At 40.7% G+C, this 13,206-nt stretch overlaps 1 protein-coding gene across 11 annotated transcripts in view; it reads left to right on the top strand.

The window, feature by feature from the left end:
* Macf1 (microtubule-actin crosslinking factor 1) overlaps positions 1-13,206 on the top strand; it is a 338,170-nt gene that overhangs the window by 172,216 nt on the left and 152,748 nt on the right. For all 11 annotated transcript variants that reach the window (NM_001199137.1, NM_001199136.1, XM_011240417.2 and 8 more), the window contains 14 exons: positions 1,586-1,752; positions 2,505-2,617; positions 2,719-2,825; positions 3,421-3,540; positions 3,686-3,781; positions 4,342-4,469; positions 4,548-4,641; positions 4,788-4,942; positions 5,539-5,815; positions 7,046-7,174; positions 8,226-8,303; positions 9,094-9,255; positions 11,038-11,142; positions 12,308-12,403. In NM_001199137.1, coding sequence (NP_001186066.1) covers positions 1,586-1,752; positions 2,505-2,617; positions 2,719-2,825; positions 3,421-3,540; positions 3,686-3,781; positions 4,342-4,469; positions 4,548-4,641; positions 4,788-4,942; positions 5,539-5,815; positions 7,046-7,174; positions 8,226-8,303; positions 9,094-9,255; positions 11,038-11,142; positions 12,308-12,403 — 1,827 coding nt within the window. The remainder of the gene's footprint in view (positions 1-1,585; positions 1,753-2,504; positions 2,618-2,718; positions 2,826-3,420; positions 3,541-3,685; positions 3,782-4,341; positions 4,470-4,547; positions 4,642-4,787; positions 4,943-5,538; positions 5,816-7,045; positions 7,175-8,225; positions 8,304-9,093; positions 9,256-11,037; positions 11,143-12,307; positions 12,404-13,206) is intronic.

Below are 13,206 nucleotides of genomic sequence, written 5' to 3'. Positions count from 1 at the left end.
TGCCAGGGCTGATGGAGTTAAACAGTAACTGGAGGAAGACCATTCAGTGAAGAGAGAAATGAAACCATTTTATTATAGCCCTGAGCTTAGGCTACATTAGTGTGTAATCTTCTCATTTATCACAGCAACCCTGAAAAGATGGTAGTTATCATTCCCATTTGACAGATGTGATAACTGACCTTGCAGTTGAGCAGGATGGGATTCAAGCTTGGGTCTGTGTGGAATTAATGGTATGCAAATTTATTCTGCATTACCATCTCTCTAAAATAGATCACTTGTGTTATACTTTTTAAGAGATATCTTCAACTACCTCCCCACTTTTTTCTTATAATAAAAAATATACAGGGCTGAAGACATGGTTTAGCTCACTCACTGTTCTTCCCCAGGACCCAAGTTCAGGTCCCTGAACCCACCTGGCAGCTCACGACTGTGAGTAGTAGTGGCACATACATGCCTTTTATTCTAGCACTAGGGAGGCAAAAAGTTAGGTCTCGGAATTTGAAGCCAGGGTGGTCTACAAAGCAAGTGCAAGGACAGCCAAGGCTACACAGAGAAACCCTTTCCCAACATCCTTATTTCCTCCCCAAATTAAAAATGTACATGCTAAAAAAATTGAAGTTAGAGAAATCACGTAAAATGTTACCATTTGGAGATAAGTGTGATTACAAGTTTGCTGTGTGTGTCCCCGGGGTTATGTTTCTATAGCGTATATGACATCTGTATTACATATGTGTATGTGCACATGTTTGCATGGCTATATATTGAAAGGATATATTTTTAACCTTTATATAAAAATCAGAGTAGCTATGTATATTATTTTGTTTTGTTTATTTTTATAAAACTTAATGACTATTTTCTAAAGTGTACTTTTTAAAATTCAACAAAGGCTTCTGTTCTGAATATGTGCTATAATTTATAATCAGTAATTTCTCACGAGAGTTTTTAAGCTTTTTTCTTTCTTTTTTTTTTAAGATTTATTTTTTTATTTTATGAGTATATTGTTGCTGTCTTCAGACACACCAGAAGAGAGCATCTGATCCCATTACAAATGGTTGTGAGCCACCATGTAGTTGCTGGGACTTGAACTCAGGACCTCTGGAAGAGCAGTCAGTGCTCTTAACCACTGTGCCATCTCTCCAGCCCACAGCTTAAGCCCTTTATAATGTTTACTGTCTCATGCTTACTTTTTGCTCAGTAAAAATTTTATGTAAACTATTTTGTACATATTCTTGATTGTTGCCTAACAACTTTTATGTCTCCTTAAAGACTTGATTCAAAACTGACAGCAGCATAGTTGTGCTGTTTATATCCTGCATAGTATGTTCTCACATGGTAAGGTCTAATAGTGAATATTCTCTTCTGTCTAATTGTCATCAGAAGAGATCAACCAACCCATTCCGGTTTGATAGGTTTAATTTGTGTTTCTCTGACATCCAGAGAGGCTGAGTATTTGCTGGAGTTGTCATCAATAGGGCTGCCAGCCAACCTTGGACCTCTCTTCCTTTACTAGTCAAAACATAAGCGAAGAGAAGGACAAAAGGCTTCATCGTATCTGAACGTTATTTCATGTTCTGTCTGTTTGCAGATCTCTGACATCTACATTAGTGGGGAATCAGGGGATATGTCAGCCAAAGAGAAACTACTCTTGTGGACTCAGAAAGTAACAGCTGGTTACACAGGAGTCAAATGCACCAACTTTTCTTCCTGCTGGAGCGATGGGAAAATGTTCAACGCATTGATTCACCGATACAGGTGCGTACAATGGAATCTTACTGCCCCTAGAAGAAACCCTTCTCATCTGTTTGTAATTAACTGCCACACCATCTTCCCCTTCCACCAAGAATTAGACTCTGAGTCATTGAATTGTTTGAGAATCAGTCTGTAATGAGGCTACTGTTTTAGGCACTGGCCAAAGAAGTGACCCAGTCAGAGCTCTTGCTTTCAGGGAGCAGACTTTCACTGTGGAGAATAGCCTGCACATTTTCATATAGTGGCAGGTACAGAGGAAGGGCACTATTACAGGGTTGTGGTGATTTGGACAGAGGTGGCCAGAGATGGCCTCTTAGATGAGTATGTCAGAAGTGAGCCATGCAGTCTCTGTGGTCAAAGCATCCCGAGTAGGTGGAAGATCAAGTGCATAGGACACGAAGAGAGAGGGACTGGGTCAAAATAAGGAGCCGCTTACTATGGCTTGGTATGACAGGAGGAAGGAAAATAGGAGTTTTAACCACAAGCCAAAAATAATCTGAGCTCTGAGCAGTCGTATATAAGTGTCAGTTTCTACTTTGTATCAGTTTATTAATTTCTGTAAGCTTGGGATTAGGTGCATAAGGTTCCTGGTGTGCAATTAGAAATAGGATCAAGGTTAGTAGTAACTTCTTACCTCTTGAGTTCTCTCTAACTCACTCAGTGTTTTCAGTTCTGGGAGTTGTTAAGAGCTTCTTGTGTGAACTCATGTGCAATGCAGACAGTGCTTTTTCATGTTGCTCGCTGGACTTTTACAGGCCCGATCTGGTAGACATGGAGAGAGTACAAGTGCAGAGTAACAGGGAGAACCTGGAGCAGGCCTTTGAAGTGGCCGAGAGGCTCGGGGTCACCCGACTGCTAGATGCAGAAGGTGAGAGTCTTAAGATTTTAAGTATATTTGGCGTGTTCTGAAAATTCTATCTGGCAGGATCCCTTGTTCTGACCAAGAACTCTTATCTTGCTTACTCTCAGATGTGGATGTGCCATCTCCAGATGAGAAGTCTGTAATCACTTACGTGTCTTCAATTTATGATGCCTTCCCCAAAGTCCCCGAGGGAGGAGAAGGGATCAGTGCTACGGTAAAAGGACATTTTCCTAAAATACCAAGTCACAGAGGTAGAAAGCCTCCATTAGATAGTGCTTTTTAGTTTCTTATGCATAGAGCACTTTCACAAAGACCACCTGACTCTACATTATCTCTGTCATAATGGACACTGTCCCTGAGAATGAGTCTGGGTATTGCTAATTTTGTGCCATCTAACATAGACCATTTGATGTTAAATGCCAGCCCCCCTCCCCAATGTTCTTTTTATTCCCAGCTGTAATTCAAGATGAAGCATTTTCATCTCAGCTACTGATAGAAGTTTGATTAGAGCCCCATTGTGCTCTAGGATAGCCTGCTGCCTCAGCCTCGCTGTGTTGTAATTACAGTGTGAAGAATCACCATGCTTGGAAAATACCCTACTTCATAATCAGAGTAGCTTGGTTTATAGTCTGTCTACCTGTCAGGATATTGAATGCCAGCTGGAGATTCCTTGGGGAGCTTTGAGATTGAGTCTCTGAGCACTCAAGAGAGAGTTTTATATGGTATGGGGTGACCTTGACTACTTTATCCTGTGCTGCTGCTGCTGCACAGTACAAATCGGATCTGTGATGTTTGCCTTCTGACTGTAGGAAGTGGACTCCAGATGGCAAGAATACCAAAGCCGAGTGGACTCACTCATTCCCTGGATCAGGCAGCATACGATCTTGATGTCAGATAAATCTTTTCCCCAGAACCCTGTTGAACTAAAGGTAAAAAAGCGCGGACTGAAGGTGCTTTTTATAAATTCTCCTTGGGTTAAGCCTTAGAGCTTGATGTAGTGGGTTCTAGTGAGGAGATGTAAAAAATTGTTCCCTGTTGTCTATTGATTTGTTCGTCAAATATTAATCTTTGTAGGCACTTTATAACCAATATATACACTTCAAAGAAACGGAAATACTGGCCAAGGAGAGAGAAAAAGGAAGAATCAAAGAGTTATATAAGTTATTAGAGGTAAGGAAGCATATTTCTGGCTAAAATAAGGTTTGCAGTTTGTACTTCTGTTATTTCTTAGTAGGTTCCACATGTTCTCCTTTTATCCTGAATTAGTAGTAATATCCTTAGTGGGTCTTCAAATTTTGTGGTAAAGGGACAGTATCAACAAGCTGTAATTAAGGGAGTTATTAAGAAACAGCATCTTTATTCAGACATTTTTTTCCTTGCTTTTTAGAGGAAACTAAACCTTTCCCCCAGTTTACAAGAAAGAAAATTTTCATTCATCTTTGATTCCTATTGGATTTGAGGCTTTAGAGTTAGGTGTGTTTAACCTTGCCAGACTCAGGTGCATCTCTCCACATGTTAGGCCTTAGATTAAAAAATTTTGGCTCATAAGTTGTTAGATGCTTATTCTTTTCCGATATTAAATAATGGGGGAGGGGCAGAAATGCTGATTGACTAAGACACCCCCCACCCCCCCAACAAACAAAAAACAAAAACAAGAAGCAAAGTACAAATAGATGAAAACAGGCCAGAGGGCAGGGCTGTGGTTTGGGATTGAAAAGTATCTCTTTCAGGTGTGGATTGAATTTGGCAGAATTAAGCTGCCTCAAGGCTACCACCCTAACCACGTAGAAGAAGAATGGGGGAAACTCATTGTTGAAATGCTAGAGCGAGAGAAGTCCCTGCGGCCGGCTGTGGAGAGGTACATCCGGAAGGTGGTCTGACATTCCCTGGGGCTACTTTGAGTCTTGTACTTCATTATGGTTTTTATGTTTTTCAGGCTAGAATTGCTGCTGCAGATTGCAAACAAGATACAGAATGGTGCTTTGAACTGTGAAGAAAAACTGACACTAGCTAAGAACACACTGCAGGCTGTAAGTGTTGTTACATGCGTTCCGCTTTTCACCCAGCTGCTCTGACAGTCAAAATCCAGCAGTGTTTCTTGCTTTCTCTTGGTTTTCTCCATCTTAGTGGGTGAGAGCAATAGAGGTTTCTCACCCTTATTCTTTTTCTGTCACAGGATGCTGCACACCTGGAATCAGGACAGCCAGTGCAGTGTGAGTCAGATGTCATTATGTACATTCAAGAGTGTGAGGGTCTCATCAGGCAGCTGCAGGTGGATCTCCAGATCCTACGGGATGAAAAGTACTACCAGTTAGAAGAGCTTGCCTTTAGGTGAGTCCTGGGGTCCCTAGGGAGGGCTGGCTTGCTGTGAGGTAAAGCATTGAGACTGAGATAAGAACTGACACTGAATCTTCACCTTGATTCTCACACTTCTGTGGCTCTGGTATGCATGCACATAGTATATGCAGGAAACGTCCTGTGGTGAGCTCCACTTTTAAACACCTCTCCCTCCCACTAAGTGCCTGGAGTATATTTCCTGTTCACTGGGCCATCTTAATGTATTCCTTTCTATTTCAAAATGACTTGCAAAGGTATGCTAGCACATGTGACTTTGAAACACTGGTAATCTACTGAACTCATTTAGGATGCAGAGTGTCTAAAGTCACATGGCAATTCAGTATTTATTCTGTTATGACCTTCAGGAGTCACAAACACTATGCTACTTCCTTCCAATTAACACTTTAATTTGACATTTGCCTTGAAAAATACCAAACTAGATGATGTTAAAATACCACTTCGCATTCCTGTAATAGGTTTTCAAAACACTTTCTCTAATATAGTCTAATTTTTATTTTTACCATGTGCTTGTTAAATAAATAACGAACAATTTATTTTAAGCATGTGTTAAGTCTCTTCTTGTACTTCAGGGTCATGCGCCTGCAGGATGAGCTGGTCACCCTGCGCTTAGAGTGTACAAATCTATACCGGAAAGGCCATTTCTCGTCACTTGAATTGGTTCCGCCCTCTACTTTAACCACTACTCACCTGAAAGCAGAACCCCTGAACAAGACGACTCATTCTTCTTCTACCTCCTGGTTTCGAAAACCGATGACCCGGACTGAACTTGTATCTATCTCATCCTCTGAAGACGAAGGCAATCTTCGATTTGTATATGAACTACTCTCTTGGGTAGAAGAGATGCAGGTGGGTGTAGTCCAGAAAGCTGTCTTAAGATGGCCAGGTTGCTTTGTGTTCTTGGTAGAGGAAAACCTTAATTGCTAATCCTGTCTGCATCTAAGAACTCTTCTTATTAAGTGTCACTTTGCCTCTCCACTATTTAGTCCAGGAGGCCAGTGTAGCCTAGGCTGTTCTTGAACTCATGATCTTCCTGCACCAGCCTCCTGAATGCTGGAACTACATATGCCACCAGGCCTGATTCCTTTCTGCTAATATTCTAAATGAAGAGAGTCAGTATAGATTATAACAATCCCACACTGTTTAGCATCTGTTACTTTCTGCTGACTGTGCCCTAAGTGGTAGCTTGTGGGACACTTGCACATCTATGTATTGCAGGTATCTGTTCTGATGCTTCCTTTTTGGAAGAGGCGTTTATTGTTCCGTTTTTGTTGTTTTGGTCATATCTCTTAAGATTAAGCAAGACTGATATAAATATATTTATTACACATGTCCAATGGCACTACTTAATTATATTACAGTTTAAAAGCTCAAATTTGACATCGTTCTGTGCCAGTCTATGTTTGTAAACCCAGGTCTCAGGAGATGATAAATTCCAGGCCAGCCTGGACTGTGTAATAGGACCCCTATCTCAAGAAAAGAAAAGACAAAGCAGGGGTAGGGGACAAGATGGTGGCAAGAAATCTTCTACTGGCTAGTTGCTGATTCTGTGAATAAACTAAATATTTTTCAGATGTCTCTCTACCTTTTTTGTCTACCCTATGAAATTTAGAGACTCATAATGATTTGTTGTTGTTTTAAGACAGAGAGTCACTATGTAGCCCTGGCTGGCCCGAAACTCAGAGATTTGCCTGCCTCTTGTCTACTGAGTTATGGGATTGAAGGCATGGGCCACCATATCCTATAAAGGGGAGTGTTAGAGCATCCAGCCTGTTAAGACCCTTTCTGACTGAAAAACTCAGGACTGTTCTCTCCTATGCCAACACTGCTGAAGTAATGGCGCTTCCTCTCTTGCTGTTGAGGCTTATAAGAAGCCATGGAATGATAGACTGTTCAGATGCACAATTCTTATCCCTAGCCATTTTGTTTCTTTAAGTCAAGGTCTTCTGTGGTTCAGGCTGCCTGGGAATCCTGAGCCTTCTGTTTCTATGTTCCAAATGCTGAGATTACAAGGATGTGCCACACCACGTCATCTCCTTCAGATGTTGACGTTAACAACTTTCTGTACTTTCCTTTCAGATGAAACTGGAGCGAGCAGAGTGGGGTAATGACCTGCCTAGTGTGGAGCTGCAGTTGGAAACACAGCAGCATATCCATACCAGTGTGGAAGAACTAGGCTCAAGTGTCAAAGAGGCTAGGTTGTACGAGGTATATAGCATGCAGAATCTACATTACAAGAGTTCTGGGGAGTAGCATGTATTGGGAGGTGTGTCAACACTGCTGTTTCTCGGAAGGAAGAAACTTTGAAAAACAAAATGTATAATGAATACCACTTTACAGCAAATTCCCACTTTACTCAAAGTGTCTCTATTAACCTTGAAAGAACTTTGTGAGAAAAGTATTTTAACTATCAGATATCTTTATTACTAAAAAACAAAACATGATCTTAGGGGCTGGAGAAATGGCTCAGCAGTTAAGACTATATTGATGATCTGAATTCAGTTCTTATAGATGATCTGAATTCAGTTCCCAGCACCCATATCAAATGGCTTACAACTGCCTGTAACTCCAGCTCTAGGAACTATACAGGCATCTGCACTCAAATGCATATATTATACAACACACACACACACACACACACACACACACACACACAATTTTTAAAACTAATAGAAAAACTGAAAAAATTTAAAAAGTGATACTGAAAGCTGGAGCCAGAATTTAGTAAATAGAAGTAATAGAAGTAAATAGAAGTTTAGATACTCAGGTCCTTTGTTCCCAAAATTCATATGCATTTCCCTTTGCTGTAAGCCTGCAGTAGAGAGCTGGTCACTCAGTATATCCTCCAGCATGTCATTTTGTCTTCATCCTTGAGGGCTTTGGGGTTCAGTGCCTGCTAAGCAAGTGCTCTATTGCTGAGCAGTACCCATGCTTTTTCTGTTTTTTTTTTCTGTATCCCTCTTTCCACCTCCGTTCAAAGCAGCAAGTGAGTAGTTTGGCAGTCATCAGGTCTGGAGGGGGTTGGGTCTGAATTGCTAGAAACACAGGAATGTGAAAAGTGTGGGTTTAGTTAACCTGCTGAATTGTTGTCCACTCCGTGCTGCCTCAGGCTATGAAGTCTGATCTAGAACCTAGTTGTCCAGGCCTGTGTTTCCCAGAGCAGGGAGCCCCTACCGATGGACATCCTGTTTACATGGCTGAAACTATAGTTCACTCACTGTTTCTCTAATGAGTTTTGCTTTCGTTCCTTTCTTGTCAGGGAAAGATGTCCCAGAATTTCCATACTAGCTATGTCGAGACTCTTGGAAAGTTGGAGACACAGTATTGTAAATTGAAGGTGAGTTTTGACTGTTGACTTAGATTGTGCTCATGGAGAATTGGCTCCCTCCAAACAACACTTTCCTAATTCAGAAAGCACATGATTTGGGTCTTAGTTTTCTTCTTATTAGATTAGAACTATTATTCATATGGGTTATAACACTTTTTTTTTGAGGCATTATCTCCCCACATAGCCCATAATACCTTTTAAACTACACTTACCCTAGCTTAGCCCTTGAAACACCAATATCATAGATAGATGTATTTCACCGCAGCAAACTTCTAGATTTTTAAAGGGTCAGAAACCACTGCTCTTGAAAATTATAAACAAGTAAAACCAATCTTAGCTATCTTCTTCACCAATGGCCGTCCATATTTTAAGGTGCCATAACTAAAAAGTTTAGACTGATGGAGACCATTCCCTTGTCTATTGCTTTTCATTCCCTTCTATAGAGGTTGTCTGTGGTAGGAGCCAAGATCATTCTCTATGCAGGGACCCTTACAGCAGCCCATGGGTCACATCTTCAGCATAAGATTGACAGTGACCATGGAAGTTTTCTATCAAACGGTGTAAAACTTGAGACCATGGAGAAGAACTCAGATATTAAAAGCAGCCTTAGTGGGCGTGTGTGGCTTAGTGGTAGAGAATTTCTTAGCATGCCTAAGGCCTTAGGTTTAAATACTAACACTTTAATGCAAAAGCACCAGGCTTAGTACATTTCCCGTGCTGTTCCTTCCTGATGTGGCTGTGTTGTCTTCTCCAGGTGCACAGGCTAGCAGTCTAATCCTTTAACTCATGCTTTGTCCAGGAAACTTCTAGCTTCCGAATGAGGCACCTTCAGAGCCTGCACAAATTTGTCTCCAGAGCCACAGCTGAACTGATCTGGCTGAATGGGAAGGAGGAAGAGGAACTAGCATGTGATTGGAGTGACAGTAATCCCAATATCTCAGCCAAGAAAACCTACTTCTCTGTAAGTCTCACACAGCAAGACTGTCATGTTTAATAGCAGTAGCAGGAGGCAGAAGTAGTCTGCAAAGACTCTGCTTCTAGAGCAGCTGTTCTCAACCTGTGTATTGAGACCTCTTTGACAAACCTCTATCTCCAAAAATATTTATGTTCCGATTCATAACAGTAGCAAAATTACAGTTATGGAGTAGCAACGCAAATAATTTTATGGTTGGGGTCACCACAGCCTGAGGAACTGTGTTAAAGGGTTACAGTGTTTGGAAGGGTGAGGACCACTGCTATAGACTTAGGTGATGACAGGTAGAAGCAGGGACTCTGCTCATCGCATCTGTTCTGTGAGAAATGTGTGTGGAGGAGCGAGAGCCCTTGAGTAGATTCATTTAGAAAGCTATGTTATGAGTAGATAGAGCTGCAGTCTGCAATTAGAGTCATTTCAGAAATTAATACAGCTTTGTTGTTAAGATTACAGGGTGTGATGAATCTAAATTCAAGTTCTGATTTGTCCACTAGCTAGGTCTGTGACCTTGGGCAAGGCACTTAGTCTCTTCCAGTCCTTGTAAAAATGGGATAAGAACTATTTGAAAGGGCTGTATAAAAAGTTGAGTAAGACTTAATAAGCTAATCTAAGCAAAGTGCCTTATTATACAACAGTTAATATTTAAATAAGTTGTACTTTTAGATTTCTATAATAGTTGAATTTTTATTAACATTTTGGTCTTTATCTCTTAACATGTAAAATGGTCGGGAATATTCATCATTAATGGGGCAATGCCTTCTACTCTCTCTTCCCTCCTTCTCTCCACCCCCTCTTCTCTGTCTCTGTCTCTCTTTCCCCACTCCTTTTTAAACTTAAAAAAAAAACTTATTTTATATGTATGGGTATTTTGCTTGCATATTGTCTGTGTACCACATATGTGAGTTACAGACAGTTGTGAGCTACCCTGTGGGTGTTGGGAATTGAACCTGGGTTCTCCGGAAGAGCAGCCAGTGCTTTTAACCACCAAGCCATCTCTCCTGCTTTGCCTTCTATTCTTTATAATGAAGAAGTAGACAAGTAAGTGGGAGTATTTTTTTTGCTACTTTCAGTATTTCCATACACAGGGTTTTAAAGCATCTTTATGCAAACAGTCCACTCTTCTACTAGCACCCTCTTTGGTTGGTTTAGTTCCATTAATCTACAGTTAGTAAAAACTGTGAATATTGCCTGATTAGAGAAGGACATAGGAAGCCTCTGAAGAGAAGAGGAAAGACTGGATGTTCTGATGCTGTAAATAGTGAGTGTGGAAACCATGAGGCCGCTAGACATACACAAAACGTGCTCTGAAACATAAAGGAGAAAGCATTAAATCTGGTAATAAGAATTCATAAAAAAGCCAGCATTTAAATTGTGTCTTGTATTAATAGAATTTTATGTCAGAGGAGGACATTTTGAGCTGAGAAAATAGTGAAGCAAAGCCTGCCTGTCAGTGCTCTGTCTCCAGTGTGTGGTACTTGTATGGTGCTGGCTAACTAGCCTTCCTAACCATGTTTGCTCTTTTCTGTGCCTCCTGAGTTCTCCCAGTCTACTCAGGGCTAGCTCAGATCCTATTGTGTTTTGTGAGTCCCTTCCCCTTAATTCCATAGGTTTTGCCCTTTTCTGAGATCCCTAGGCATTTGCAGTTTATACATCATATTTTGGTATCAATCGTTTTATAGACTCCTTAAAGTCAGGCAGGAAGCACTGTTTTCTTTATTGCTTCTTCTTCTACAATAGCATTTATTCTATAAAATTAAATTCAATTTGCAGGAGTTGACAATGGAACTGGAAGGGAAACAAGATGTATTTCGTTCTCTACAAGATACAGCGGAGGTGTTGTCACTTGAGAACCACCCAGCTAAGCAAACAGTAGAGGTATGTGATTGTAAAATGTGTGAAGTTAAAAGTATTGTGATAAAAATTCTGAGATCAGGAGCTTTGTTCTTCCAAGGCCTGGTAGAAATTCCACATCATTTGTGGGTTTTTTTTTTTTTTTTTTTTTTTTTTTTTTTGGTTTTTCGAGACAGGGTTTCTCTGTGTAGCCCTGGCTGTCCTGGAACTCACTTTGTAGACCAGGCTGGCCTCGAACTCAGAAATTTGCCTGCCTCTGCCTCCCGAGTGCTGGGATTAAAGGCATGCGCCACCACGCCCAGCTCACATCATTTGATTTTTTTTTTTTTTTTTTTTTTTTAAAGATTTATTTATTTATTATATGTAAGTACACTATGTAGTTGTCTTCAGACACTCCAGAAGAGGGAGTCAGATCTCGTGATCGGATGGTTGTGAGCCACCATGTGGTTGCTGGGATTTGAACTCCTGACCTTCGGAAGAGCAGTCGGGTGCTCTTACCCACTGAGCCATCTCACCAGCCCACATCATTTGATTTTATATTGGCTTCTTTTCTTTATTTTATTGACTTTTGACTTACTAAAGAAAGAGCTTGTGTCTTTTTTTTTTTTAAACAACTCTTCATCATTTAAAAATAACTGATTCATCTTCCTTTTTTAAAAAGATTTTTATTTTTATTTTATGTGTATGAGTGTTTTGCCTCCATGTATGTTTGTGTACCACAAGCATGCCTTGTATCTGTGGATGCCTAAAAATGATGTTGGATCCCCTGAGAGCTGGGAGCCACCATGTGTGTGCTGGAAACCAAACCCATGTCCTCTGCAAGGGCACTAATGCACTTAACCACTGAGCCACCTCTAGTCCCACATCCTACTTGTTGGTATAGTGCTATTATCCAGAGAAGAGAAACAGTAGAAGAATCAGGAAGGATTGATTGATTTATTGATTGATTTATGCTATGTTTTTTCTGGCTTGGTCATTTAATTATACTTGAGTGTAGAAGAGGCTTTTTCTGGGGAACCCCTTTTTAACACATCTGTGTTGGATGAAAGGCAAGCTTCTTTCTCCTGAGAAGCATTGCCCAGCTGTCCGTTAGCGATGCCTCTCCAATTTCTCCTCTGTCAGTAGCAGGATTGTACTCACATATATTTTGAGCCTGGTAGACTCATGCACATGTGCTTGGCTGTTACAGGCATATAGTGCTGCTGTCCAGTCCCAGTTGCAATGGATGAAGCAGCTGTGCTTGTGTGTTGAACAACATGTAAAAGAGAATGCAGCTTACTTCCAGGTATGGTCTTGGTGGTGGTGGTGATGGTGGTGGTGGTGATGGTGGTGATGGTAGACCCATTTATGCCAAACATTAGGTTAAAAATATATCCATATGGTAGAACTGGATGCTATACACTGTAATTCTAGCACCCAGGAGATAGAGTTAGGAAGATCAGAAGTTTAAGGTGAGCCTTGGGGTATATGAGATCCTGCCTCAACAAACAAACAAACAAACAAGGTAACATTAGTATCACTTATCTTTTACAGTACAAATGGACTCTAAAATCATAGTTGTTTCAACTATTTGTACTGGGCTTTACTGAGTGGGTTTTCTCTTCTATGTTCTCTTCATCTTGCTGTCATATACCTGGCTGCAGGTTGCACTAGTTAGGAAGGGGGCTGTTTAATCCCAAATGGTGCCCAGCTTCAAGAGAAGGAGGCATGGACTACCCCTTAAAGAGAACATCTGTAAAATATTAAGATTTTCCCTGCCCCCCAACCTATCACATCAAAGAGTATACATTTTGCTTCAGGTGAAGATGAAGGAGGAAATAAGTTATTTTCTCTTTTAAGTTTGTCTCCTTGGTCATATAATTACATTAGTGAAGTAAATGCTAGTTTACTTAGCTTTTAGGTTATTTCATGAAGTAGGCTTCAGGCCAAATGCTGCCACTAGACAGAAATCAAGAAGGGTGAGACAGGCTGGCATTCATATAGGAACTAGTGAGTTTTACTTGAAAGCATCACTTCCGTTTTACTGAGGTGGCTTTTTAAAAAGCTTCTCGTTTGTACTTCTGGGTCCAGGAGAGTGCAATCAGCTTT

The sequence above is a fragment of the Mus musculus genome, chromosome 4 (assembly GCF_000001635.26).
Source record: "Mus musculus strain C57BL/6J chromosome 4, GRCm38.p6 C57BL/6J".
NCBI classification, from domain to species: Eukaryota; Metazoa; Chordata; class Mammalia; order Rodentia; family Muridae; genus Mus; species Mus musculus.
The sequence above is the reverse complement of the archived record's forward strand: the minus strand, read 5'-3'. Positions and strand labels throughout refer to the sequence as shown.